Here is a 27,985-nt window from a genome sequence, read left to right as displayed (position 1 = left end):
ATCAGAGGGGTGAAATGGTCTGAGCATCTCAAAAACAGGATAACTGATTGGCATCCTTGGTATTTCCAGTTGATTTATTAATTTAATTTTTTGGCAATGCTGGGGATCAAACCCAGGGCCTTGTGCATAGTGGGGCAAGAGCCCTACTGCGGAGCTATATCCCCAGCCTTGGTCTTTCAGTTTTTAGTGCCAGCTTTTCAACAAAGAATTCATGAGCTTTTTTTTTTGCACCATCTCTGAACACTGATAAGGAACCAAGAGATTCCTAAGAATAATTTGGAGTTGATAAAGAGTAGCAAACTCGTCATCAAGCTGCTTGAGGTGAGTACACTGAGGGAAGGTCTAACTGGCAGAGGACCTGCATAAGGAATCTAGTCCACATTATGATGAGTAAGTAGGATGGGTTTCTAGACTCTAAAAATGCTATTACCAGCCTGTACTGCCTCCGGGAGGCCCACTGCATGGAAAAACACTGTTCAGTTAGTCAACCCTGCTGCCGAGCCAAGGCCAGACGCCCAAGGCATAAGGACACAGTGATCTGAGTACTTAGCCTTAATCTGTTACTCCGTCATGAGGATGACGCTGTTATCTGTTAAAAGTTAAATTTTAAAAGACCCCCCAAATGAGGATACAAAAATAAACTTATTAAAAAAGAACTGCCTTTGCCTCTGTTCTCTTCCATACTTTGTTCTGGAACATTCCTGCTCTTCTCTCAGGAACAGCTCAGAAGTCAGCACTAGAACCCTTCCCCGATACCCTCCAAGACCCGCTCTGTCCCAAAGCCCACGCTGACCCCAGCACCCAGGGATGGGCTTCATGGGTGGCTGCACAGAGTGGGGCCTCTGGCGGGCGGAGCCTCCACCCACTGACTGGGGGCAGCCTGTGACGGACAGGCCTGCAGAGACTCCACCGGCATCCCAAGAGCAGGCTGAGGCGGGCAGGGTGAGAGAGCACGAGAGGCGTGCGTCCACCTGAAGACCAGGGGGCCGTCCAAGGCAGGAAGTTAGTTCTGTCTTGATGTTCTCATTCCAGAGGGTGCAGCCAGGCTCCCAGCAAGGGCAGCTGTAATGGGGTGACCTCTGGGGCCAGTCACAGCACAGCTGGGCACCACCCCATCTCTTGTCACATCGGTGGCAGGCCAGCAGGACCATGGACAAATCCAAACTCAGACCCCAGCCAGAGCCAGGAGTCAATGTGTAAAACAAACTAGAAGTTTATTTGTAAGCGGCGACACTATCGGGCACACAGTGCAAACTGTCACTCTCTCGGGATGAGTTGGCACAAGTGGGGAGACAGAGGTCACATCCAGAAAGAGTCCTTCCAACTCTGGCTCCCCCGCTCTGCAGGGCAACGCCAAGGAAGCCCAAGATCCTCCCAGGTCTGCCCACCAGGGGGCACACATGCTGCACCGCAGCCATGGGTGGGCTGCGGGCACAGACCCGGCTGTCCAGGCAGTGGGACAACTTGACTCAGAGTGGGAAGCCCTTCTTGTTCCCATGGTGACAGCGGGGCTCTCCTACCCTCCCACAGATCAACTGCCAGGTTCAAATCCAGTAGAATTTATCCACAAGAGATCCAAGTACCTGAGCTGAACTGGCCTCTCAACCCCTTCCTTCTAGAATCTGGCCGCGGCCTTTCCTGGACACACTCTGCAGGGCCCAGGAGCAGGCTGATGCTCTCATGGTGATGAAGTCCTTGGCAAAAAAACCATCGGCCTCAGCTGCTTGGGGATGGGCAACGCAACGCGACGTCTCCGGCCACGCAGACCCACGACACAGGACAGACAGGACTGGCTCTCAGCTCCTCATGTGCACGGGGGACCTCAGCGGGCACAGTACCAAGGTGGCTCGGCAGCTCCCCTGGGCCAGGGGGTGGGAGAGCACACCCCTCCGGAGGCTGAAGGAAGGTCCAGGCTGAGGTAGGAGAGAGATGGCTGCGGGGCCTTGGACCTTCCAGTCCCTGAAGTTCCCTGACAGGAGGAGTGGCCTTGGCATGGCTCACCAGACCCTGAGAGAGGAAGGCAGGAGCCCCGGGGCCGTTGAGTCAAAGATGGAGGATACAGAGGGCACGGAGACACCGGGGCTTTCTGTCTGGCTCGCACGGTACCTGCGATGCGGATGCAGCCGGGCTGGAACCTGGCGCCTCGACATGTTAAGCCTGTGTCCGCCGCTGAGCACAACCCACCCAAGCTCTATCATCTTGCCCAGGATGCAGCAGGGGGAGCTGCCTGCTGGGGCCCTGGGCACCTCATGTTCACGTCCAGGTACAGAATGGTACTTTCCAGGAGTCTGGAGCTAACCCGAGGGAATCCCGTCCCCTCCTGGGCTGCGGCCTCCTCTCCACACAGAACCCTCTGATCACAGCCTCCCCTGCTGGGACCATCCTGTGGCCTCGGCACTCAGGGTGAAGTGTCCTTTCTCCGTGGATGGTTCCCGCCGCACCCCTCTTCCCCAGCAAGCTCCTGAGAAGGGGAGGGTGCTGGGGTCTCCAGAAAGTCAGAGTTAGCAGAAAACCAAGCCAAACCAATCCCCCAGGGGCTCCAGTAGCCAAGCTCCCAGGGCCAGCTGTGGCAGGTCCCAGAGGGGCAAGGGCTTGTCCCAGGCTCCCCTGGGTCTGTGCCCGGCCAGCCCTCTGAGAAGGGCACACAGCACAATGGCAGAGGGTCCCACCATGCTGCTCCCCTCCCTCGGCCTGCAAGGAGGGCGAGGCCAGGGCTCTGGATGTCACTCAAGGAATTTGGCCCAGAAAGAGCCACAGAGTCTGGGGGTGGGGTCCATAAGGACCAGGGTCCCTCAGCAGGGGCCAGCCCACTCTGGCAGCGACATGGCCCACGCCAGCCTGGTTAACTGGGCTTCATGCCGGCATCAGGCACGCCAAGGGGCAGGGGCTTCTCCGAGCTCTGCAGCAGAGTCTCTGGGGTCTCCAGCCGGGACTGAAAGGGGCGTTCCTCCCGGGAGAAGGGGACCTGCTCGTCCTTCGTGGAACTCGAGGGGCTGGTGTCTGGGTCCCCCATCGTGGCGCTGGCTTGAGAGGAACACTGCAAGCCATGGTCGGAGCTGCTGCAGACATTCACAATGCAGGTGACGTTGACCTGGGTCCCGTGGCCACCAGGGGAGGACTCTGTTAGGCACAAGGTGGGAAGGGGTGTCAGTCTGGGAGCCTTGAAGAGGCTACAAGAGGCAGACAAGACAGGCCGCACTTCTTGGCCAAGTTATTCACGCCCCAGAACTTTAGTGTGCTCAGCCGTAAAATGGGGACAGGTGCCCTGTGTATCCCTGGCAGGCAAAGATGACTGACCTGTTCACTGCTGTATCTGTGGGGCCAGGGCAGCTCCTGGAGACAGTGACACTTGTTCACTGGGGTGGACACTGGCCCGGGTCCAGCTCCCTCGCAGCACCCACACTTGGGTACGCACAGGCCCGTCTCCCTTCCAACCTGCTCCTGCTCATCTCAGTTCACCCTGCCCTGTCCCCAGCTGCTCAGACCCAGAGCCTTGGACTCTTTAATAGCCTACGACCCACCCATAAGCGACTCCTGCCGGGACCACCATCAAAGGTACCTTGAACTGCCCTACAACTGCCTGGGTGGTGGCCACCGGATCCCCCGTGACTGGTTTAAGCCACCTCCACGGGCTCCTGGTCCCAAACCTGCCTCCTGCAGTCTGTTCCGCGGCCCCCAGAGCCAGGCCTTTAAAGGAGGCCGGCAACTGCTGGCTGCGCAGCAAACCGTGGCCCCCCCAACAGCCCCCGGCCCTCCGGGCTCTCCTGGCCTGTCCTCCTGCTCCAATTCTTCCCTGGGCCCCTCCAGCCAACTCTTCTCCTGCCCCTCCTGGACTTCAGGCCTCAGCCTACTCTCAGGGCTCGCCCTCGGGCCTCACTCGCTCAAAGGCCACTTCCTCCAAGAAGCCTCCCTGGCCTCCTTCCGTAGACACATTAGCCCTCCATCCTGTCCACCACTCCCTGGGTCCCTCCCCCAGACCCCAAACCCTGGAAGTCGGGACTTCCAGACTGTCCCCTGCAATGTCCCTAGTGCCTGTCATAGAGAGGAGTGTCGAATGGAGAAACGAGGCCAGGTGTGTCGTCCGGGTGGCAGCAGAGTTTTAAAGTGAACTGGCTCCTGCCGTTTGAAATCCAGCCATTGGCACTTCACACACTGGGCTCTGGGGGTGGCGCTCAGGGGCAGAGCACTCGCCAGCACACGAGGCCCTGGTTCCTTCGCCAGCCACAAGGGGCAAACCCCACCTGGACGTAAGGCCTCCCCTGGGAGCCACGTGCAGGAGAGCTGGCCGTGGCGGGCCACAGGGAAGCCACGTTCCTGAAGCAGTTGGCAGGAAGGACTTCAGGGGCAGCTTGCCCCACCTTCCTGCCCAGCGCCTGTGGCCACCTGAGTTTCCTAGTTAGTTGGTGAGGGACAGATGACGGGTGAGCTGGAGGGTGGACTACAGGGCTTCACACACAACAAGAAGTGACCGTTGCTGCTGTGCTGCTGTTCCTGTCCCACTGGGCACCCAGATGAAGGGGCAGCTGGTTGTCTTCCAGTGCCCCATCCAGCCTGGCTCTCTGGATGCCCTCTGGGAACTGGGGGAGCCTGGGAGGAGGACGGCAGGGCCAACACTGCTCTTCTCAGAACAGCCCCAAACCAACCAGGGAGAGGGAGGGCTGAAATTGTGGGGCCAGAAAGAAATTTCCACTCTGAGCCTCCGAAGCACCCAAATGTCACCCGAAGTCACCATGGCCTTTGCCCGTGGTGAAGGAGACTGTGGAGGCGGACGGGGCACAGCTCTGGGGTTCCCACAGTGGAGAGGTGACCGGTGGGAGGGGAAGCAGGGGAGAGCAGAGGCGGTTGAGGCAGAGAGGAGGAATAGAAGCAGAAGGGAAAGAGGACAGGCAGGTATGGCCAGCGTCCACTCCGGGGCCAAGGAGGAAGCCACGCGGGCCTGTGGAAGAGACCAGAAAGAGAATCCAAGAGCTGGACAGAGACCCAGAGCTGCCGTCTGAGGCACGCTCACTCATGCGTGCCACAAACATTCGGGTGCCAGCTCTGTGCCGGGCCCAGTGGGGCCTCCCTGAGGGAGTTCTCTGGCAGGAGCAAGGGACACTGACCAGACGCGCCCCGAAAGAGCGGGTGGGCTGTGAGGAGAAGACAGAAGTGGGCAGCGCATGTGGGCAGATGGGGGCAGGGTGGTGTGAGCACCGGCCGCAGGCAGGACATGCCAGCCAGGGAGCAGCAGCGGGTGTGCGGTGACTGCCGCCGTCAGTGCCCGCCTGGAGGTGACCCAGAGGAAGCCGGGCCCTGTCCAGCACCTAGCCGGGCATGTGCCACTCATCTCTCAGCTGCCCTGCCAAGGAGGTGGCACGGCTCATTTCTAGATGGGGAACCAGTGGGACTGAGAAGGCTGCTCAGATGCCCCTGGCCCCAGAGCCGCTGGGCAGATCCGGGAATGACCAAGCTCACGGCCAATCCCTGTGGCCCCACAGGCCAGGTGAGCGGGAGAGACGCGGGCCAGTCACCTGGCCCTCCCCACTGCAGAACACACCCTAGGGGGCCCAGGGCTTTGGGGGAAAGCCTCTCGGGGATGCACTCGGTGTGGGTGACACCTGCCAGACCCCTGTTCAAATGCAGACTGTACAAATGGGACAAGGTCCCCACAGTCCTGGCACCTCAGGCTCAAAGGGACCCACAAAAAGCTGCAGTGAGCAGAGCCCTGGAAACCCAAGGGGCACTCCTGGCTCTTCTGTGTGCCCTTGAACAGGCTGCTTAGCCTCTCTGGGCCCCAGTTTCCTCCCCTGTAAAATGAGGATGAGGATGGCCATGGTGTGCAGGTTGATTTTAGGCATGTAATGTGCCCAGTATGGTGCCTGACGTACCAACGGCCTTGGTTAAAAGCATTACCAGGGCTGGGCTGGGGCTCAGCAGTAGAGCGCTCACCTAGCACCTGCGAGGCCCTGGGTTCGATCCTCAGCACCACATAAAAATAAATAAATAAAATAAAAGTATTGTGTCCAACTACAGCTAAAAAATAAATATTAAAAAAAAAAAGAGCCATTACTATCATCAGCCAGGCAGGTGCTGGGCCTGGGGCTCGGGGGCGATTCAGAGTGACCAGGAGCCCCTCACCTGGCGAGCCGCAGGACCACAGGGGCACCACCCCTCCCTGCGGTGGACCGCGCTGGGCCGGGGGTTCCGGGACAGCTGTCCCGAGTGCACTTTTCACTCAGGATGTTTTTGGCTGACGTCGGGTTTGCCGCGACACGATCCCCCCCAGGCAGAGGGGCCTCTGCACAGAGCGGGATGAGCCAGGGGTGCTCCTTCCTCTTACCCGTGCTCCCAGAGCTGGCCCGGGCCTCCCGGGACTCCTGGGCCTTCTCAGTGCCGGGCATCTGCGGCCGGTGCCTGTTGGGTGCGCCCCCGTCTGCGGCGCTGGCCGAGCTCTCCAGGGAGCTGCTGCTGGAGCTGGGCGCCGCGGTCAGCAGGTGCTGCTGCTCCAGCCCGGGCGCGTCCTGGCCCTTATCCGCAGGCAGGTGAGGCTGCGGGAGGAAGAGCAGTCAGCCCCCAGCCTCTCCTCCCCCACCTCCCGCCAGCACTTCAGGCGGCACCACACCCGGCCCCTGCTCTTTCCACACACAGCACTTTCTGGGAGGTGTGAGTTTCCGTGGTTTTCTGTGTTTCTATTATTAGCATCTAGCCACCCAGCTGGATCCTGAGCCTGAGGAGGGCAGGGGCCATGTGGCCTTCTCCACCCAACGAGGACCCAGGGAAAGCGACTTTCCTAAGGTCACCCAGGGCAGCAGCCACAAGCCAAATCCTGTATTGGCTTGCTGTGCAAACACAGACAAGTTAACCCCTCTGTGCCTCCCTGTTCTCATCTCTAAGGTGAGAATAAGAACCTATGTCACAGGGCTGTTGGGAGATTCAACAGCTGAGCAGCCAAATGTGCTTGAACAGCGAGCGGTATGGTAAGCTTCACACAGAAGTAGAGGGAGGACGGCCGCGGCCCAGTCCAGCACACTGCTGATTTCCGTACAGCCTGAGAGCTAAGAATAACTCCATGTTTTTATTTATTTATTTACTTACTTACTCACTTAATTGTTTACTTAGGTACCGCAGATTGAACAAGGAGTACTTAACCACTGAGCCACATCCCCAGCCCTTTTTATTTTTTGTTTTGCGACAGGGTCTCTCTAGGTGGCCTACAGCCTCGTTAGGTTGCTGAGGCTGGCTTTGAACTTGGGATCCTCCTGCCTCAGTCTCTACCGGGCAGTTTTCGAGTTTTTAAATAGTTTTTAAAAAATCTTTTCTTTTTTAAGAATAATATTCCAAAACACATGACATTTTGTGCAGTGCAAGTTTCAGCACCTATAAACAAGGCTGGATGGAACGCGGCGGCCACTCTCACTGTGCCAACTGACTTTCATCCTACAAAAATCAGGCTTGAGGAATTGTCACGGAGACCCTACCATCCACGAAGCTTCAACTTTTACTATCTGGCCCTTGGCAGTAAAGTGTGCTGACCTGAGTCCAATCAATCAGTGAAGAGCAGGGAGCCCTGTCATCGGGGGACCCTCAGCTGCCCCCGCTCAGTGACCCTTTCCATGGTGCCCCCCAGGCTGCCCTGTGATGTCCCCTAATGTCTTTCTAATAAGCCATCGGCTGGCATCTGAGTGCTGCCCGCTGCCAGGCATCGCCCCAGACAGCGTCCCCACAGATTCTCCAACAGTCCAGTGCTGCCCTGGCCTTACAGGTTTGGAAACGGAGGCACAAGACGACTGTGTCACTTGCCCAAGGTCATGGTTAGGATGAGATACAGCTGGGCTAAAGCCACATTGCCACTTCTGGGTGGCTGGGGTTTCAGGTCTGCCTCCAGACACCCAGGCTGGGCCATCGGGAGACCCCAGACCAAGGCGAGTCTGTCCACACTGACTAGCGGGAACTCAGGGCCTTGCCTCAGGTCTAGGGAAGCTCTGGATCCCAGGAAAAAAGGAGATAGCAGGGCCAGGTTCTGAGGCTGCCAAGGCCGCTGACCTACCCAGGATGGAGGAGGGTCAGGCAGAATGAGAACAGAGGACTGAACGGCTGGTGGCCACACCTATCGCTGCAGGGACAGAGGGACGGTCCAGAGTCTTCATCTGCTATAGGGGACAGACAGGGGACCTCACAGGCCTGTTAGCCCTCCAGAGCAAGAAGCCCCTCGGACCTCCCTCCAGAGGGAATTCCAGATGTGGTCTGAGCGGAGGCAGGAGTACTGCTGCCCCTTCCTGGGGCTGCTCCTCGCTGGCCAGTCACCACAGTCCCCAGCTTGCAGCCCCTCCGTTCCCTGGAGCCACAGCCTCTGCCTCTGGGCTGGCAGGACCCTGTGCGACTGACCCCATGAGGCCACAGCAGCCCAGCCAAGGTGAGTCCCATGCTCGGTACCACACGGCTGCCGAGAGCAGGAGGAGCCCAGCCCGTGCAGGGCAGCAGCTGCCCGCTGCACCCCGTGCTCCCAGGAGTCCCCGCTGGCCCAGGCTCCCAGGTTGGGAGGGACAGAAGGCATTTCAAGTTCACGGTCAGATTCTGGCCGCTGCCTGATCCCATCCTGCAGCCCTGCTCCGAGCTTGGTTGGTGAGAGGGAGCAATGAATGTCCCTCCTCACAGCCTCTGGGCAGGGGCTTTCTGGCCTGGGTCTCCCCCAGACCCCTCCCCAGCTTCTGCTCCCAGGCCAAGCATGCTGCCCCTCAGGCCGGTCTGTGTGTGTGGAGGGGTGTGTATCTAGAGGCTGAGGATGTATGAGGCGCACACCCAGGAGCCTTCGTGTGCAGGGTGGTGTGCGCACGCCTGGTGTGGCCCTGTCAGAGTGTGCCCGGGGGAGGAGAGGCACCTAGGCTTGTGACCCAGGTCCCTCTCATCAGCTGGGCTAGCTTGGGAAAGTTACTTAACTTCTCTGGGCCAAGAGTCCTGGGCTAGGAAAGTGGGGCAACAACCACGTGACCTGCGTGTCACAGCGAGACTGGAAGGAGAAAGTCCGCTCAGCACAGCGCCTGACGTCACTCCGCACCCAGCCAACGCATGCCCTGGTTACCACGGGAGGCCCGCCTGAGTGTGTCTGGGGGTGGCTGCACGTGCGTGTGTGGAGACGCTGCTTTTCTAAGCAGAGGAAGCCACTGTCCCCCGAGTGCTGGAGGAGCAGGCGAGCTGACTCACGGCTCACCCCGCCCCCGGGCCTCGTGGGGGAACATCACCCACGGGGGCTCCCAGCAGGACTTGCTACCAGCCAGCTGAGGGACGGCAGAGTGGGCACCAGCTCAGCAAGGGGAGGGGCCCCTGGAGGGTGAGCAACCCCAAGGGCAGCCTGCTGGGAGGGGGAGCGCCCGGAGCAGCTGGGACATCTCTGACCCAACAGGCGGGGAGAAGGCGGAGGCCGCCCGTCAGGCCACCTGTGGAAGCCGGTTCTGCCAACGGCCTGAGCACCTGACCCTGCAGGAGCGACTGCAGCTCCAAGCCTCAGTCTCCCCGTCTATAGGGGGGGAGGCTGGTGGTCCCTGCCCGCAGGACAGGAGGATCTGGCACAGGCAGAGCGCCTGGCTTGGGTGAGCGGGCGCTGGCACAGACCTACAGGTGTCCTCCCAGCCCCAGGTCAGGATGGCCTTGGAAGCTGGCCATGTGGGGCGTCCACACCACGGAAATGAGAAAGCGCCACAAGTCAGGCTTTGGGTCTTCTCCCCCTGGACAGCTGTCACCCACCGCCACTGGGCTCTCGATGGCTCTCAGCACAGGGTGGGGCTGTCACCCTTGGGCAACACAAACTCGGCAAAGGGAAGGGGAAGCAGACCTCCCGCACCACCACAGGACACCTGAGCACAAACATCGGGAAACACTGGCCAAGACAGGGTGGCAACCGGGCTGCTGGGGCCCAGCCTGGAGGGGACACTTGCTTTATGTGCTACTAGGCAGCTGTCACTGAACTGAAGCAGGAAAAAGTGAGGAGTGGGGACATGAGAAACAGTCTGGCCCCCACCAAAATGCAGAGAGCACTGGGCAGGAGTCCAGGACGGGGCTGTGTGACCTTGGGTAAATCATTGTCCTGCTCTGCAACTTTCCTGTTGGCAAAATCAGGAAATAAAACTAGTCCACGAGATTTCAACAGCCTGGTGTAAACCCTGGACACGGGGCCACCCGGGGCTCTGCACCCGCTGACCCTGGACAAGAGAACAGAAGGCACCGCTTCTCACTGCAACCCGCCCGCCCAGAAAGAGACCCGAGGAGGGGCAGAGGGACACTCACCACTTTGGCTCCTCTCTGTAGGCAGGAGGGTTTCTCTACAAAGAGAGGGGACAAGTCAGGGAGGCGGCTTCCTGGGGCACGGCTCTCCACAGAAGGACCCCGATTCTCCGGCAGGGCCAGCCCCGTTCCTCCCTCTGCCCGAGCCCCTGGCAGCCCACTTCTGCCCACACCCCTCCCGCCCTCAGTGCCCGCTCTCTCCTGGGCATGCTCTTGCCCGGTGGCCTGGTGCCCCCAGACTTTCTGGATAGGAACCCCAGACTCCTGTCCCCCTGGAGAGCCTCAGATGCCCTGGCCGGTCAGCAGCAAAGCTAGCGGCACTGCCCTCTGCCCAGGCCTAAGCTCCCACAGAACAGGGACTGTGGTGTCCAGATCTGAGCCCAAGGTGTGCCCAGGGAGGCTCCCGAAGGTCGTCCGGTGGGTGAGGGAAGCCAGGAGGAAAGGAACCTTACTTTTCTTCTGGGTGACGATGACACAGTTCACCAGTCCTATCATCAGCAAGCCCAGGGCTGTCAGCCCCACAATTAGTCCTAGGAAGAAGGGAGGCGCTCAGAGGGCCACAAAGACAAGCTCCACGTCCCAGTGGCACCGTGACTGAGGTGGCCAGGCTACTGCCCGGGAGGAGCCAGACCAGGCCTGAGTCCTTAAGTTCAATGACGAGCCCGTCGGATATTTGTGGGCCACACTCTGTCTGAGGGCCGCCAGTCTGAGTCCCCTGGCTGGGCAGTTCTCACCCCAGAAGGGGAGGCAACAAGATGACCAGGCCACACGGGTTCGTCAGAGACAGGGATTATGAGACCATCTCCACGTTAGGCAAACAGCCGACCCTGGGGCACCCCACCCCGGGATTCCCAGTGACATCACCAGGTCCTGGAAGGAAACCAGTCACTGCCACCTGCATCCCAAGACAGACAGGGAGCTCTCAGTGGGACAGAGAGAGAGAGAGAGGAAGGAAGAGAAAGGAGGGAGGGGACAGGGAGGCCCTCTGTGGCCTACCGACTGGGAGAGAAATGCTGCTCCCGCTCTCCTTCTGCACGGGCAGCAGGAGGGAGGTGGACAGAGCCGTGCTGGGCCCTGGGGTGGGCTCCATGGACTGGGATCTTGTAGACACCGGCTGGTGTGTGCGGGCTGTCCCCGGGGTCACTCTCAGCCTGGGAGATTCAGATGTGCAGACGGCATCTGTGCTTGCAGTGCCGGGGACGGCCACCGAGTCACAGCTGGGGGAGGAGGAGGCTCGGTCAGCAGGCCACAGAGGCCAAGGGGCCTGGGGTGACCAGGTTCAGTCGTGGGAGCCAGGCCAGCCAGCAGGGACCCCAGCAGTCAGGTCAGGGGAGTCATATGTGTGTCGGACCCTCTCCAGGGTCCACTGGCTCCTGTCCCCACTCCCCCTCTCCCTGTGTGCCCTCTAGTTTGACTCCCGTGGCCAGGTCCTGCTCACCGTCTACCCCAGGACCACCCCACGGAAAGCAATCCGGGCACCAGGGCTGGTGAGCTGCTCATTCTCAGGCCCCACATCGCCCAGGGACAGCCCCTTCTGCTCTTCAGAGCCAGGGACTCAGCCACTCACCTGCGGTGGGGCTGGCAGATGTCTGTGGATGAAGTCGTGTTGGAGAACGTCCCTCGGGGACAAGGGTCACACCTCACATCTGAGGTTGCGGTCCCTTCCAGGGGAGAAGTGGAAGCTGTCAACAACTTGAACCCTCCCAGCACAGGGGACCCTGCACTGGAGCCCCGGGGAGCCTGAGGGGCCCAAGGACCTCCTGACTCTCCAGCAGCTCAGGATTTACTCCGATCCACCTCTGGATTCCCAGGCCCTAGTACACAGTAGGTGCCTAATCGGGAGTACTGAAGGAGGGAATGAGTGGTGGCTGGATGAACAGATGCCCCTGGCTGGGCTGGACCGATGGGTTGACACCTGTGACATCCACGGGTGTCTGTGGAGGAGAGGCCCAGGGGTCTCGTACCTGGTCTGGACACGCCGTAGCCGGGCGGGCACCTACGCATGGCCAGGCAGAGCCCGCAGCTGTCCTGACGCTTCAGCACGCAGTACGAGCCCGGCCTGCAGGCACACACGCGGTTCCGCATCTGTGTGCAGGCTTGGGTCTCCACCTGACCTGGAGGGGGGACAGGGAGCTGGGGTCACTCCTGCCTCTGCCACACCTGCTCTGCCCTCCCAGCCAACCCAGAGCCACAGGGAGCTGGCCTCAGGACCCAGGTGCACCCCCCCACCCAGGGCACAAAAGGCCCTGGCCACCGAGACTCCCAGGCTGCTCCCTGTGCCACGGGCTCCTCAACCTCCATGTGGGCCACGTCCTCCCACCGCCATCCCGAGCGCTCTGCCCCAGGGGACTGGACCAGGGGCTGGTGAGGGGGGGAAGGGAGGGGCCACTCGGAAGCTGGCAAGGAGCTGCAGGGTGCCACGCATGTCCGGGGGAGGGAAGTGCCGGGCAGGGTGCCGGTGGGTGCCGAGGGAGGATGGGGCCACCCTCCTGGGGCCCACTCACCAGACTCGCAGGGGGACCGGCAGCTTATGCACTTGTTGACCACGTTCCAGACCTGGGTGAACGTGCTGGCCTCGCAGGGGGCACACACGGTGTCGGAGGTCTTGGTGCACAAGTTTTTCGCATGGTGACCTAAGGAAATAAGGGCCACCGTGGACTCAGCAGAGTGGGGCTCTGCCAGGACCCCAGGCTCATCGGCTGTGCCCGGGGGCCCGAGGAGCCGCAGCCTTGCCGGGAAGGCCTTTGGGAAGTTCCAACTCCTCCTCCGCAGCTCCTCCATGTGGGCACCTCCAAATCCCTCGCCCCCTGCTCTCCCAGACGCCGGAATCTGCCCCGGAAACCTGCTGTCAGGATGAGCTGAGGCCAGAACTGGAGGCCAAGGCCTTCCCTCTTGATAGTTTTAAAAACTCTCCTGCAGCAGGCGGGAAGGCGGGAAGAATGTGGCCCTGGGACCCCAGGGAGGTGAGGGCAGGGGCCTGAGGCCTGGGGAGGGGGCAGGGTGAGAGAACACCCAGGCAAACCCAGGGCCCTCACTCCCCGACCCATTCCCAAGGTCTCAGTGCTCTGCTAATCTAGTAACTTCTTAAAGAGACCCTGCCTGGTAACAGAAGGAAAAAGTCCCTTTCCCGGGTGTCAGTGGCCATGGGTATTAACAGGTGACTCATGTTGCTACCCACATCACAAGCTAATGGCCCAAAGCCTCTGGTGGCTTCCAGCATCTTAGGGAATAAAATCTACCCCTGCCCTGGCCCCTGCCTGCCTCTTTATCCTCATCCGGGCCTCCTGCCCTTCTCCCACCCTGGGCCACACACATTGGCTCTGCCACGCAGGCTCCACCACAGGGCCTTAGCACCTGTCACTTGGGCTTGGCCTGCTGTTCCCCACATAGCTCACTCCCCTCCTCCTAGGCTCGGCCCAATGTCATCTCCTCAGAGACCTCCCCAGGCCATGGAAACGGAGGGGCCACTCCATCTGTCTCCACCAGCCCCACTGTGCCCTGCTTCCCCCCAGCACCTACTACAGGACCACGCGTCCATTAGAAAGCAGACTCCACCAAGGTAAGGATTTTGTCTGCCCTGCTCTTAAAACACACAGTAGGTGCCCTATAAAGGATTCTGTCTGCCCCACACTTAAAAAATACAGCAGGTGCTTTATAAATGCTACACGAGTGAATCACAAGCATGTTGGGCTGCAAGAAGGGCAAACATGGGGGCAGCTCCCCAGCTCTCCCCACTGGGCCAAGACTCAGGTCCACCATCTGGGAAATGGGTTCATTGAATCAGATCTGCACTGAGCACCTACTATGCGCCACGTATTGGGGACTCGGTGGAGACCAGGGCACGGTCCATGTCCTGTAAGGGCACACCGTGAGGCCAAGGGAGAAACCGGGCCAAAAGCCCATGGTGCAAAAAGAGCTGCCAGGGGCCAGAAGTGTGGGGCAGGCTGACCGCTAGAGGAGGGGACAGCTAACACAAGGGATGCAAGGGATTGACCACGGCAAGAGCCGCTGGGAAGAGCTCCAGGCAGAGAGGACCTCATGTACAAAGGCCCAGGGGCACCAGGGAGCCCCAGCCAATGCACGGCACTAAGAGTTCAGTAAGAATTGAGGGTGACGGCTCTGCCCCTAACCCCTCAACACATGCGCCCTCCAGGGCCCCGCCCCAGGGTCCCGCGGCTGCTCCTTACCAGGCTGACACTTGCTGCAGCAGACCTGAGCCGTCTCTTGGTAGTATTCGTTCTGCCGGCACGTGTCCCCAGGTTCCAGGGCATAGGGCACCACGGCAACCTGCAATTGGGGAGGCGAGACAGCCGTCTGCTCGGCAGCCGGTCCCCACACCCAGCACCCAGGTCCTGCCTGTGAGTGCTGCTCTCCTGATGGAGCACCTGTCGGGGTGGGACGCAGGGGAAGGGGCGGCCTGGCCTCCTCCGCCTCCATCCTCAGTGTAGCACACAGTCTGCAGGTGGAGGCGCAGAGCCAGAGGGCGGGGCTGCACGGTGACTGCTGGGGCGGGGCTGGCAGGGTGACTGCTGGGGTGGTCCTGCCCTAGCCTGCAGCCCGCGGGCAGAGAGCGGCCAGGGCAAATGCACATGCCCGCAGCCAGCGCTGAGATCCTGAGGGCTTATGGGGCTCAGGCGCCACTTGGATCCCTGTCACCAGCAGGGTGGCCGTTCCTGGTAGCCACTGCCACCTGGTAAGGGCTCTCAGTTCCCTGGCCTCAGGAGGGGACCAACTCTGGTGCACCTCCCAGCCCGGAGCCCCGGGAACCAAGCCAAACCTGGCTCCAGCCGCCCCCACCCAGCCCTGCTTCGCCCCGTCCCCTGCCTGTCCTGCTGCCCCAGGCCCCTTCTCCATTAAATCCCTGTTGCAGACCCCTGTCCCCTGGGACCTCAGCAAGACCCACCTCCCGGCCACCCGACACAGGGCTGCTTCCTGTGGCTACCGCAGAGAACAGGAAACGGAGGCACAAGGAGGGCAGGTCACTTGCCCAAGGACCCAGGGCCAAGGACAAAGAAGGACTTTAATCCCGACTTCACCACTTATGATCTCAGTACTGGGCCCCCGCCTCCAGGAAGAGAGAGCGAAACAAAGGAATGAATGAGAAGAGAGAGAAAGGAGAGGAAAACAGCACTTCCACAGCACACGGCCGGACAGACTCAGAGCGCTCCACCCTCGGGTCTCGGAGTGACCTCACCACTGTGCCTGTCCCAGGGCCCTGGCCACACACCCCTCTCCTGCCCCTCCTTTCAAATGTTTGAGACCGGCCATCCGGGCTTTCAGGGGCAGGCGTCCGTCAGCCGCCTCTGCGGGCCGTGAGCACCCCAACGTGGGCGTGTACGTGTGTCTCCAGGCCAAGAGCTGACTGTACGCACACACCCAAAGGCAGTCCTCCAGACACCGCCTTGGAGTGACCAGGGTGGCCGTAGGTCAGAGTTGAGGGCTGGCGGGTGTCCCGCCAGCAGCAGTCACGTGTGGGCAGGAGCTCAATAACCTTTATTAAGTGAGATAAGGCTTCCACAGATTAAGGGTAGTCAGAGAGGCCAGGTTTCTTTTCCTTATTCCATCACTTACCAGCTGAGTGGCCTTAGTGACCTCTCTGACTCAATTCCTAACACAGAAGCAAGTGAGATATTCAAACTATTTGCCAACACCACACGAGTGCTGACCAGTCACACTGGACATCAGCTGTAAACAAACCTCCAGAAAGATGCCAGCTACCCCCGGCAGTGGGGACAGGCCAAATTCCCACGATCCAAGGGGATGGGACTCCGTCTTCTCTCCCTGTCCACAGCACTGCCTGGGAGTCAGGGCTGCCCAGAGCCGGGGTGCTGGCCCTTGGAGGGTCACTACAGTGAGTGACAAGTGGGCCCACGACCCAGTCTTCCCAGCTCAGCCTGGCGGGCAGCACTGACTCTGGCTGCTCGTGGCGTCACGCCAACGGGGCAACGACCCACAGGGCTGGGTCCTGCTGCAGTCCGCGCCCCTCCCGCCCCACGCCTGAGTTATCTCCTGCTTCCTCTGCAAATTCCTCTGAAGGGCCCTCAGCCAGCCAGCAGCCTCCAGCCCCCACCCTGCAGGAATCACCAGGATCCCGCCTCCTGACCCTCCTCCCTCATGGCTCCCAGTGGACAGGGCTGCCACGGGTTGACTCTCCAGGTGACCCTCCAGTTGGCAGGACACTCTGCCCGGCCTCGCATGGTCGGGGCTCTGCTGTGGCTGATCTAAGCAGGGGGTTTCATTGCCATGTCATTCCCTGGCCTGCGTCCAAGCCACCCTGCCCCTCCAGGCCCAGTCCGCTCTGGCCAGGTGGGAGAGAAGCAGCTCGCTGGGCAGGGGAGGTGGGCCGTGCTGCAGCACCCAGAGTCGGAAACAGCAACGGCAAAGCCCTCTGGGAACTCGGGAACTCGCATGTGCAGGGGTCCATGGGCACACGCATGTGCACACGCAATCCCAGGACTTCTTCCCCCCTGGCCAGGTGACACAGCAGGTTCCCAGGCACCCTGGACAAAAGGTAAAGCCAGGGCCAGGAGCCATGGCAGCCCTTCTCAGCGTGTGGAGCCTCACTGCTGGTGGCCAAGGCTCCTGGGGGCCTGTCACTAATACTGACTTCCACTCCCACCGTGGGGGGATCTCGGGGCCCAGAAGCTGCACTGTTAGGAAAAGGAGGAGGAGGAAGAGCAAGGAGCCCCTGCGGTGGCCACGGGCTCTGCTGCCCGGCGTGATCTGATCTGAATACTCAGCCCCATGGTGGAGCAGGGTGGCCTGGGCAGGGCCAGGGGACAGCACCTGTGACCCTCTGTCTTCACAGCTCCTTCAGCATAGACCATTCAACTGGACGTTAACTGCCCCAGGGGCCGGCCTGCCCCCAGGCCCCACGCTGGCCCACCCAGTGGGAGCAGCTCCGGGCTGTGACTGAGCCCCTGCCAGTCATGGCCAGGGCAGGGAGGAGCTGAGGGGCCAGCCCAGGGCTCCATGGCTTCACCCCATGCACAGCTACGGGAACCGTGCTCATCTGGGACGTAGGCAGCTCCAGGCAGCCAAGAGAAATCCTGCGCCGTCTGGGGGAAGGTTTCCCGTCAGGGGCGAAAGGCCTGATGGGAAAGGGCCCTGCCGCGGCCAAGTCTGGGCTCTCACCCTGGCACGGCCTGAGCCTCCTCCTCCCAGGTTCTTTTCTTGTCTGGAAGTTGCTGTGAACAAGCCTCCTGGGCTTCCTCCTGCTGCTGGTGACCCACCCACTGTCCAGGCCTCAGCCCCCCAGCAATCTCCAGGCCTGTTTATCCTCGGGACACAGAAAAAAAAAAAAAAAACCCTCATCCCTGTCATGGCCAAACAATGAGGAACAGAAAGCCCCTGAGCAGGACAGAAGGTCATTCCCTCCACGCAGCCTCCTCGGAGCAGGGCGGAGAGCTCAGGGACACCACAGGGACCCCGCCAGCTGGAGGGCCCAGAAGTCCCCAGAATGTGGCAGCGGCCTCTGGGCGGCGCAGGGCCAGGGGGCCCCCAGCTCCCTTGTTTGAGTTGGGGGGTTCAGATTCACACCCACCCGCCCCCGGGGGATGTGACACTGTAAAATGAGGAAATTCAAGGGCTGGCACGCGATTCTGAAACCCCGTGGAAATCTGGAAATCACGGAGGAGAGCGAGCACCATGGACCAGGGAGGAATCGTGAGCCAGCGGTGAGGGGACTGGAGAAGAGAGACACGAAAGATGACGATGGCTGATCAGTGATGACAAAGACAGAGGTGTCAGAGGATAATGACAGAGGGAAGGAAAGAAGGAAGGACACTGTCCCTCACCCTGACTCCTGCAGCACCCCCCCCCCTCTCAGCCTCCGTGGGCCTGCTGGAGGAACCCTGGAGGGATAAGAGTCTGGGAACAGATGGCCAAAACACAGAGGCTGGGTCTCAAGTGGCCCGTCTTCTGTCAGAGGATGATGTGGCTACAAGTCCTTGCAAGACAGTGAGCTTGGGGACCAGGCACAGTGGTGCACACCTGTAATCCCAGTACCTTGGAAGGCTAAGGCAGGAGCACCGCAGGTTTGAGGCCAGCCTCAGCAACTTAGTAAACCCTGTCTCAAATTTTAAAAAGAGCTGGGGATGCCGCTCAAGGGTTAGCACCTGTGAGTTTAATATCCAGCACCCGAAAAAAAAAAATTTTTTTAAGTGAGCTTCAGAGACCTGCTGGGGCAAAGCTCCAGCGTGACCAGACCTCCAGGGTCCAGCCGGCTCCCCTGGGAAGCTAGACCTGTTGTCCTGCCCTCATGCCCCGCCTCTTCCCACCCCAGAGGACTCCCAGAGCACAGTGGTGGACGGGGCCAGGCAGCTGCACAGGTCTCTCTGGTTTGGGGGTCTACATCACCCCTCGGGGCCTGGACAGCCTGGGACTGGTGATCTGTCCTGCGCACAGACCGACGAGGTCCTGCCAGAAGCCAAAGTGGGGGCTGTCGGCTCTTTCTGTTTATAAATAGAGGAAGGAAGGAATGGGGGCAGCCTGGGGAGGAGGAAGCGGCTACCACCGGGAGGGGTCATGGGAAAGTGGGGAGGCTGCAGCCCCTGCTCCTCTGCCCCCTCCACGCAGCACCTGGGGACTTCGTGGCTCTCGGACTTTCCAGAAATCCCCTCAGATGCCACCTGCCTTGGGAGCAGGCACACTGCCAGCCTCCCCCAGAGAGCCCCCCGGGATGGGATCTGCCAGCCGAGGCAGAAAGGGGTCACAACGGGGAGAAGGCGGCAGCAGGGAGCTGGGGGCTCTGTGGGCAGAGAGCACTCCTTCAACTTGGCCTTTACATAAGCTGAGAGGACTGACCAACACTGCTCAGACCCAGGAAAGGCACCTGCTGTGTGCGACACGGTGCTGGGCACATTTGCACGTTTCCTCTTATCCTGTTCCCTGCACCAAAGCCATGAGGCCGGGATGACCCCATTTTACAGACGTAGAAATGGAGGCTTCGGGGAGAATCGATGCCAATTGTCTGAGGCTGAGAAGTTGGTGAGAGGCAGATGAGGTGCTTGTGGCAGTTCCATCTGCCTCCTGCCCTCCCCCAATTCTATACCCTGTGGGCTTGTCCTGCTCCTCAATTTACAGGGGCCCCCAGAGGGGGTGACTCTCAAGAATGCAGTAAGCAAGTGTGGACATTTGGGTGACTGTCTCCAGGGCCTCGGGGCAGACACCATGGCTATGGAGAGAGGCAGGGCACCTGCCCGAAGACCCGAGGGTTTCAAGCAATAGAGAAACCACATCATTTGCATGGCAGGTCCCCAGGGCCCTGGGGCATGGTGGGGGTGGGTAGCAGAGGTGCTTAGCCTTGATCTTGGGGATTTGCAGGAACCCTGTGGATTGTGGGGTGCAGCCACATCAGGCCAGGCTGTCACATTGGAGACCCATCTGCCATCACGGGGACGAACAGCATCTGAGTCAGGAAGGACCAACCACATCACAGGCAGGCAGTCTAAGGGTGACACGTCCCACCCTCGGCCTGCTCCTTGTGATGTGAGCTGGGCAGACAGGAAGCCTGGGCTGGGATCCAGTTCTTGGGGCCAGCCTTTGTGCTGTGTGACAAGGTACAAGAATGCCGAGGCGTGGTCCTTGCCTCCAAGCAATGCTCAGTCTAGTGACGGAGATGTCCCAACCCCTCCCTGCTATCACCTCCCTCAAGGCCCGTGGCTCTGCCCCTCTCAGCCTCCCATGGCCCCTCGGTGGCACCCGGGCATCTCTTGCCACCTCCTTGCCCTCTCCCCCACCTTTGTTCCACCCTCCTCACTGGCCCCCGGTGAGCGTTTCCACGGGCACCCACTGCCCTGGGGCCGGAGCACAGCCTCGGTAGCTGGGTGCCCTGTGAGCCCGGCCCTGCCAGCACCTGTCACTGTCTCTGGCCAAGAGCAGCTCTTGGCTCCAGCACCCTCCTCTCAGCCCTGCTGTGTCCCGCAGGGCTGACCCTCCACTACCACCTCAAGGAAACCGGGGTCAGAGTCCCCTCCTGGGGGCTCCTGTGACCACCCCATCCCTTTACTGCCCAGGCCAGCCCATGTTTTAGTTACTTTGTTCATCTGTGTCCCCCTCAAGGGGCCATAATTCCCCAACACTCTACCATGAGCTCTGAGCCAGACAGCTGGCCTTACCCAATTCTGCCACTCTCCTGTCTCTGTTTTGTCAACTATAAAAGGGGACAGGGCAGCTAAGATTCAACAAGTCAACCCACATGAAGGTCTGGGTACTGTGCCTGGAGGCAGTGAGACTTCCTTTATTACTCACTGCTGTGTCCAGCCAGGGCTCACCCCAGCAGGTACCTGAGAGGTGCTACACGGCTCGGCAGACGCCCATGTCTTAACTTCCAATTATTTAAAATGAGCTGGGTTTGGGGGAGTCCTGGGGGGGCATTCCCAGGGGGGCAGATTGAGGGGCAGTTTGCAGATCCCAGCCCTGCCCGGTGGCTGGAGTCTAAACCCTGGGGTAGAACCTCAGCCTCAGTGAGCAGTGAGACCCTGAGCTTAACCTCCAGCCGCGGTCACCCACCCCCAGCTGGCGGGAAGATGGAGGGGCTCCGTGCTTTCAACAGTTGGGCCCTGCCTGGCACCCAGGAAGCGCCCCCTGGGCAGCAGCGCTCGGCCTCCCAGCACCTCGCAGCCCTGATGGGAAGCAGCAGAGACACACGTGGTTCCACTGGACCAAAGCGGGAAGAGCAGGGGGGTCCTGAAAGGTGCCAACAGCAGAGCCAGGAGGCCTGGGGGTCCAGGCCCCCAGTGCCCCTCCCACACCTGAGATGGGCGGGCAGCCAGCCCTGCCCAGTGTCATGCCCACCCCAGCCAGGGGGCCCAGCTTGGGGTGACCCTGGCTGGCCTGTGACTGAACAACAGCTCCAGGAACACTCCAGGATCAGGTAGCTCAGCTCAGGCGGGGGCAGATCTAAGGCCAGAGGAGCCTCTGTTGTAAGATGAGGTGGGGGGACAGAACCCCTCCCTACGTCTAGGTCCAGTCCGGAGGCCACTTACTCCTCCTCCCTCGAGATTCCCATACCTCCTTCCCGCTCTGCTGTCTTCTCCAGTCCTAACCCTCACCTAAACCACCGCCGCGGCCTCCTAATGGGCCTCCCTGCCTCCAGCCTCTCCATCCCATCTGTGCTTCACACTGAGGCCACCGTGGTCTTCCTAATCCACTCTCTGCCTGTCTCTCCCTTGCTCAAAAATCATCAATGGGGGCTGGGGATATAGCCCAGTTGGTAGAGTGCTTGCCTCCCATGCCCAAGGCCCTGGATTCAATCCCCAGCACCACCAAAACAAAAAACCATCAATGGCTCCCAATGCCTCCTTCTCCATACAGAATATAAACTAGAAGGCCTGGCTCTGCATCCAGACTGCCTCCCTCCTGGGCAGGCAGCCTTGAAGAGGTTGCTTTTCTGTGTGGTTTTATTTTTATTCCTTCTTTTAATTTTATTTATGTATTGGTGGGTGCTGGAGAGAGAACCCGGGGTCTTACACGTGCTGAGCACATGCGCCGCCACTGAGCGATGCAGGCAGACAGTTCTGTGTTATCCTAACATAAATAAATAAACAAAGGAGGTTAACAAACCTCCGTCTTTTCAGGCATAGAATAGGACTGAGAATAGTGTACACCAGAATTATAGTTGTTACAAATTCTTTTTTTTTTTAATTGGTTTTGGGGGTTGAAACCTGGGCTCTTCACCCCTGAGCTACATCCCGGGCACCACCACCCTTTATTTTTGGAGACAGGGCCTCTCACTAAGTTCCTGAGGCTAGCCTGTGATTCTCCTGCCTCGACCTCCCGAGTAGCTGGGATTACAGGCGGGTGCCACTGTGCCTGGTGGTTGCTGCGGTCATTAAATATAATTAGTGTCACTTCTTCCCTAAACTGGACCCACTCAGAGCCTCCTGGGCCACCACTGGCCCTGCACACTCCCCCAGTGACACAGTCCAGCCTCCTCTCTGCTCTGCTGCCTCCACACCTCCCTGTCCACCACCGCAGCTGGGACCCCATTGCCCCTCCCAGGATTCAGGGGGAGTTCCCTGAGGGGCACTGAGGAGGGCGTGATGGGGGGAGACCCAGGAAGGTGACAAGACAGGCTGAGAGCAGACGGAGGCAGGCGGATCTGCGGGGTGAGGGGCGGTGGCTGGGAAGCATGGGGACTCCTGCCAAGGGAGGGGGCTCAGGAGAGGGAAGGAGCAGTATTGGGGCTCATGAACCCAGAGGAGCAGGAGACACAAGCCAGGACAGTTGGTGACAAGGTCACCAGGGCCTCTGAGAGTGGCAGACAGAAGCCAGGGCTGTAGGTCAGCAGGAGGAAGGACAGGCAGAGCAGCTAGGATGCTGGCAGGAGTCCTGCTCCCTGAGGCCAGGGCTGGAGCCCTTCCGGGAGAACCACTGTCAAGTCCAGAGCTGGGCCACCTGAGCCTCACTCCACGCCCAGCCTGACCCCCTGGTCACCACCCAGGCGAGCACCTGGGCTCACAGGATCCTCAGGCTGACCTCAGGCTGGAGCTGAGTAGCTGAGGTTTGGATCGAGTGACCAAGTTCTCCTGGAGCTGAAGGCTCGGCCAGCGCTGGCCCAGGCCCCAGCCCCGCTCCGTCCACTGCCGGGCCTCTCCCAGGAGGCCTCCCCCGACAGTTGGGAAGATGTTCCTACACACTGCCCGCCACCCCGAAATCCCTTCCCGCGCCCTCTCACCCTCAGGCTTACTCAATTCCCTGACCCCTCAGCCGCCCTGCAGGCCAAGGTCAGACTGCAATAGATTCTGAGCTGCTCTGGACAGCAAAGGAAACCGGGGCCCCCTGGGGACTTCTGCCCGGCCGCTGACCAGAGAGCGGAGGCCAACCCGGAGGACAGAGAGAGGCTCACTGGAGGCCCCAGCTCTCGGAACAGGAGCCTTGGGCCTCGCCGTCCCTCTGCGCAGCCGATCCGACCCACTAGTGTCTGTTACCAACACGGGGCGGGGGCCTCCTGGGCTGCGAGGGGACACCCCACTCCAGGTGTGGGCCGCTGGCAGGCAGGCCTTCTGGTTCTTCACCATAATCGGTTGTTCGTAACCTCGGCAGGCAACAGCCACCAAGCAGCAGGGGAGGCCCCCAGGAGCAGAGGTCACACATCCCCAGGAAGGCGGGTGGGACAGAGGACAGAGCTGCAGCCTCAGGCCAGCCGCCCCCAGGCCCTCGCCGCACGCGCACCCCCAGGCAGAAGGAAACCCACTCCCGTAAGGCGCCTTGAAGGGACACTTCCTCCTTCCCCGCTCTCAGCCGAGTGCCCCAAACCACAGTGGCGTCACCACCGTTGTGAGGTCACAGGGTGTCAAGGTGGAAAAAGACCCAGTGCCCCAAACCACAGTGGCGTCACCACCCGCTGTGAGGTCACAGGGTGTCCTGGTGGAAAAAGACCGTGGGCCCCAGGGGCTGGGCCTACAGGCGACAGCTGGGGGGATGGGACAGAGGTGGGACAGGACTCAGAACCAGGGCCCGGGGGCAAGTACCTGTTCTGGGGACACGGGGGCTCTTTGAGGAAACCGTCTCAATTTCCCTGAACCTGTGGGTTCCCAGACAGGGCCCTGCAGGGGACAGGGCGGCCAGGCTTCCCAGCATCCCAGCACGGGCAGGGCCTCGCCTCTGCAGCACAGCCAGTGTGCGCGCCCAGGGGCAGCGGGCAGGAAACCCAGGAGCCCAGCTCTGCCTGGGGCCCCTGCACCTCGGCTTCAGCCAGCTCACAGGCGGCCATGAACCTGGTGCCACTGGGGCCTGGGTCCAGAAACATTCCAGCCAAACCAAGTGGCACTGAGGTGAGCGCGGAGGGACGTGAGCAGTGGCAGTGCCCGGCTCCTTCCTGGGGAAGCGCAGACCCCACTGGACCCTGAACCTGGGACCTTTGTCAAACCCACTCAAAGCTGACTCCACCACTGAGCCACATCCCCAGGGGTCTCGCTAAGTTGCTCAGTGGGTAAGTGTCTCTGGGTTCCATCCCTGGAACAACAACAACAAAAAGAACAGGGAAAATAAAGCAGATGGGGGATGAGGGTACCTGCTGGGGCTTATAGGTCAGGTGATTTATTGGAGCAGAAGGAAATGGGGGCGTGAGAATAGGAGAAGTCAGTGTGAGACCACACAAAACAAAAGGAAAAGCAAGTGCAAAGGCCCTGAGGTGGGCAGAAAAGCACCAACCTGGCAAAACAGGGAAGGCAAAGCTGATGGGCAGCCAAACAGCACAGCAGGCGGGTGGCAGAGCTCCTGCCCTTCCGACACACAAACACTCTGGGTGCTCCTCTAGGAAGCACTGGATGGGAAGAACCACAGTGTCACTAAGGCCTGGAGGATAGTGCTCCAGGGACTCACTGGGCTGGGCCCAGGACAAGACAGGAGTCGGGACCACTCTCTGACACAAGAATCCCAGGCGAATTCTCTCTCCAGGTGAAGAGATGAGAAAACAGAGGCAGAAACAAAACAGATGAGAAGCAAGGGCAGTTGGGGCGGAGCCAGTAAGGTCTGGGGTCTCCTGGAGGCTGGCTCCTGGAGGACTGGCCCGGGGTCCTCAGAGCAGGGCCCTGGGCTGGGCATGGAGTAGGCATCCATGGGGGGTGGGGATGGGTGAGTGACTGGCACTGCATGAGGGTGCCTGGCCATCTGGCCACTGCCCTGTGAAGGGATGCCCGATCACCAGGTCACACCCTCAGTCAGCACAGAGATGCCCAACAGGGAAATCAGGCAGGGGACAAAGGAACAGAGATATGGTGAAGCAGGAAAGGGCCCGCAGGGCCAGCAGGTGCCTCAGCTCCCGGACTCCACTCCAGTGACCGGTTCAGGAGCCCCCAGCCTCTCTCCTGCTTGGCCCTGATGAGGAGGCAAGCAGAAGCCCCTCAGCCGCCTCCCCAGACATCAGGGGCCCTGGCATCCGCAACAGAGGACACCAAGCTCTCCCCCACCCCGCCAGCTTCCCTGGCACTGATTTGGCAAGTGGACGAATAACCGAGGGAGCGGTGCCTCCCACGGCTGGAGAATGCAGCTGTTCCAGGGACCCTGCCACATCTGCAGCCACTCAGGTCTCCTGGGGGTCTTTCCACAGCTCAACCCCACTGAGCAGGTGTGGGGACACAGGCCTGGGGCAGCCCTGCACTCAAACCCCATCCCCACCCCCAGCTCGGTGATGGCCGGAAGTGCCATGACCTCTCTGGACCTGTTGCCACATCTCTCAAAGGGAACAGCAGCGCCCATCTCTTAGGAGCCGCTGGAAGGCAGGCTTCAGTGTGATTCTGAGACAAAGTGCCCGACACTTATGTGTCCAAACACCAGGAGCCATCATGGTACCAATCATGAGAAGGAAGAAGCCACAGTCCAGCCCTCAGGGCCCTTCTAGACTCCAGGGTTGGGATACAGAGTGGAATGTGTCCTCAAAGGGAACAAAAGGCCATGTACTCAAAGACCAGATAAAATTCCAGTGGGAGAATGCAGACAGCCTGTCCCAAATGGCCTGGAGGGATGGGGTGAGGGTGGACCATGGAGAGGTTTCACGTGGGCCACCTGGCCGTCAGTTTCAGGGGTGCAGGGTACATGGGGGCAGAGGGAGAGCAGATGCCTCACTCTGGCCTGGGATACATGGGGACTTTCCGTCTTGGCCACTGGGAGCCTGGAGGCAGAGAGGTGCTCCGGGCTTGAGGAGGGTCTCCGTCAAGGAGGACCCATGGGGAGTAGGGGCAAGGGCAGGAGCCTGGCTAGGAGTCTGGCAACCATCCCGGGAGGCAGGGATCTGAGCTGGGAGTCGGGGTGCTCAGGCAGGAAGCGAGGGAAACCCCTAGAGCAATTCCAACTCCCTCAGCTGGTGTCCTGCAGGCCCTGGGCCTGCCTCATCCCCTGCCAGGAGCTCACATGCCAGCCAGGGGCTCACCCAGGCAGCCCCAGCTCAGGTGCAGGAAGGCCAGTACCTGTGACAAGACCCAAAGTCCTCAGTCAGGATGGCCACCATAGGCCACCCACAACTCACACACGGCCCTCAGAGCTGGAACTGTCCTGACCCAAAGGCCATCCTGGACCTCCCCTGGGGCAGTCCCCCAGGACCCCTCCTGGTATCCACTGAGTCAATTCTAGTCTAAGAGCCCCCCTCTTTCCTGGAGAACTGGGCTCCCTAGCCCTGGATCGTGGTGTCACCTCCTGTCACCATAGCAGCCAATGCCATCTCCACGCTCCACCCTACAGACAGGTCAACACACCCTGTGTCCATCAGGGTGGGCTCAGGAGGAAGGAGGAAGGCACACCTTGGGAGAAAGACAGGGATGCCCTTTGAGAAAAGAGCACCCCCCCCAGTCCTTCCAATGACCCCCAAGCCCTCAGGGCCTCAGTTTTCCCTCCGAAAAACCAGGTTAGCCCATCTCACCAGCCATGGAGAAACAGGACCCCCGGCCCCTAGAGACCCGGCCTTGCTCCTGTGGGTGTGATGTGAATACTGAATATGGGGGTCTCTGTTGTCTTCATCCTCCGGGGGCTCCTTGGAGAGCACTTCTGCCTTGCTTGATGGCCAGCCAAGAGGCCCCTGGCGGGGCCCTGTCCCGAGCCCACCAACAGACCCGCAGGGGCCCCAGGACCTACCAGGGGAGTCCCAGGAGGAGCTGGGCAGGGGCAACGGGGCGGCTGGCTACACACCTGGCCCGCAGCCTCCGACACGCAGCCCAAGCATTTCTAAGAAAGAGCAAAGCCCTGGCGCGGAGGAGGAAGTCTTCTGAAGAGGGCGCCTGACCTGGGCAGTGGGGACAGCGCCCCAGAAGCCCCCTCCCCGCCGGGCGGGAGGGAAGGGCTGCCCCAGCACCGCAGGGGAGGAGGACGGGGTTCTGGGTCTAGCGGGGCTCCAGCTGCTCGGGCCCAAAAGCCCCGGCCCGCGCGGGCCCAGGAACCGAGGTGCGTCCCCGAAGGCGACGGCGGAGCTGCCGAGAATCCAGTTCCACCCGAGGCGCACGTGTGCCGGGCCCACGGTGCCCAGATGGTCCCCATAGGCGCGTGGCGCGTCCCAGGGAGCAGGACGGCAACCCAGTCCGCCCAACTCCTCGGCACCAGGATGGGCACGGTGGGCTCTATCCCCCGCGGCCGCGCGAGTCACCCACCTGGGCGGGCACGGCGTGCCCCGCCGCCCAGAGCTGCAGTCCGACGGCCAGCGCGGCCCAGAGGGCGGCAGGCGCCATGTGCGGCGGCGGGTCCGGCGGGCTGCGCCCTCGAGCCCAGGTCCCCAGAACCTCTGCTTGCGCTGCGCTCCCCTCCGGCGGCTGCTACTGAAAGCGAAAGCCCGCGGGGCCGCGAGCCCCAGGGCAGGGGCGGGGCCACCGAGGACACGCCCCACCGCCCTAAGCCGCCCTCCGCCCCGCTCTCCCCCACCGCTGCGAGCCACCCTTCTTCCAGTGGAGGGCAAGGGACCCGCCCTGGGGACGGCTGGGCCTCTTCTCCTGCCCTCCTCCACCGACCCGCCTCGGTTCCCACCAGCCACCCCTCCAGAAGGGTAGGACCACCTCGGAAAAACATGCCCCAAAGCTGACACCCATTGTAGGGGACCCAGGGCTTCTAGATCATTCGCTCATTTAGACTCTAGAGCCAGACCACCTGCCTATGAATCTCTGCACCTCACAGGACCTTTCGGAAGATGCATGATATACACAGTAGATAGGTGTTATATGTGTTTATAAAGTAAATAAATGTCTCTGTCATGTAAGAAGCACTGTATAAGCACTAGCTGGCCCTCCCCTGACCCCCTACCGGG

General features: G+C 60.9%; 1 protein-coding gene across 1 annotated transcript; it reads right to left on the bottom strand.

Moving 5' to 3' along the window:
• Positions 1-1,230: 1,230 nt before the first annotated feature.
• Tnfrsf1b (TNF receptor superfamily member 1B) lies at positions 1,231-27,487 on the bottom strand. Its single transcript, XM_026397896.2, has 10 exons — positions 27,339-27,487; positions 14,445-14,544; positions 12,762-12,890; positions 12,222-12,371; positions 11,825-11,918; positions 11,254-11,474; positions 10,710-10,787; positions 10,261-10,295; positions 6,320-6,527; positions 1,231-3,120 (listed from the first exon to the last, which is right to left on the bottom strand). The coding sequence occupies exons 1-10, from the start codon at positions 27,414-27,416 to the stop codon at positions 2,843-2,845; spliced, it is 1,371 nt and encodes a 456-aa protein (XP_026253681.2). The 5' UTR covers positions 27,417-27,487; the 3' UTR covers positions 1,231-2,842.
• Positions 27,488-27,985: the final 498 nt, after the last annotated feature.

Source organism: Urocitellus parryii, chromosome 11 (assembly GCF_045843805.1).
Source record: "Urocitellus parryii isolate mUroPar1 chromosome 11, mUroPar1.hap1, whole genome shotgun sequence".
Classification (NCBI taxonomy): domain Eukaryota; kingdom Metazoa; phylum Chordata; class Mammalia; order Rodentia; family Sciuridae; genus Urocitellus; species Urocitellus parryii.
This window is presented reverse-complemented; position numbering and strand designations above follow the sequence as displayed.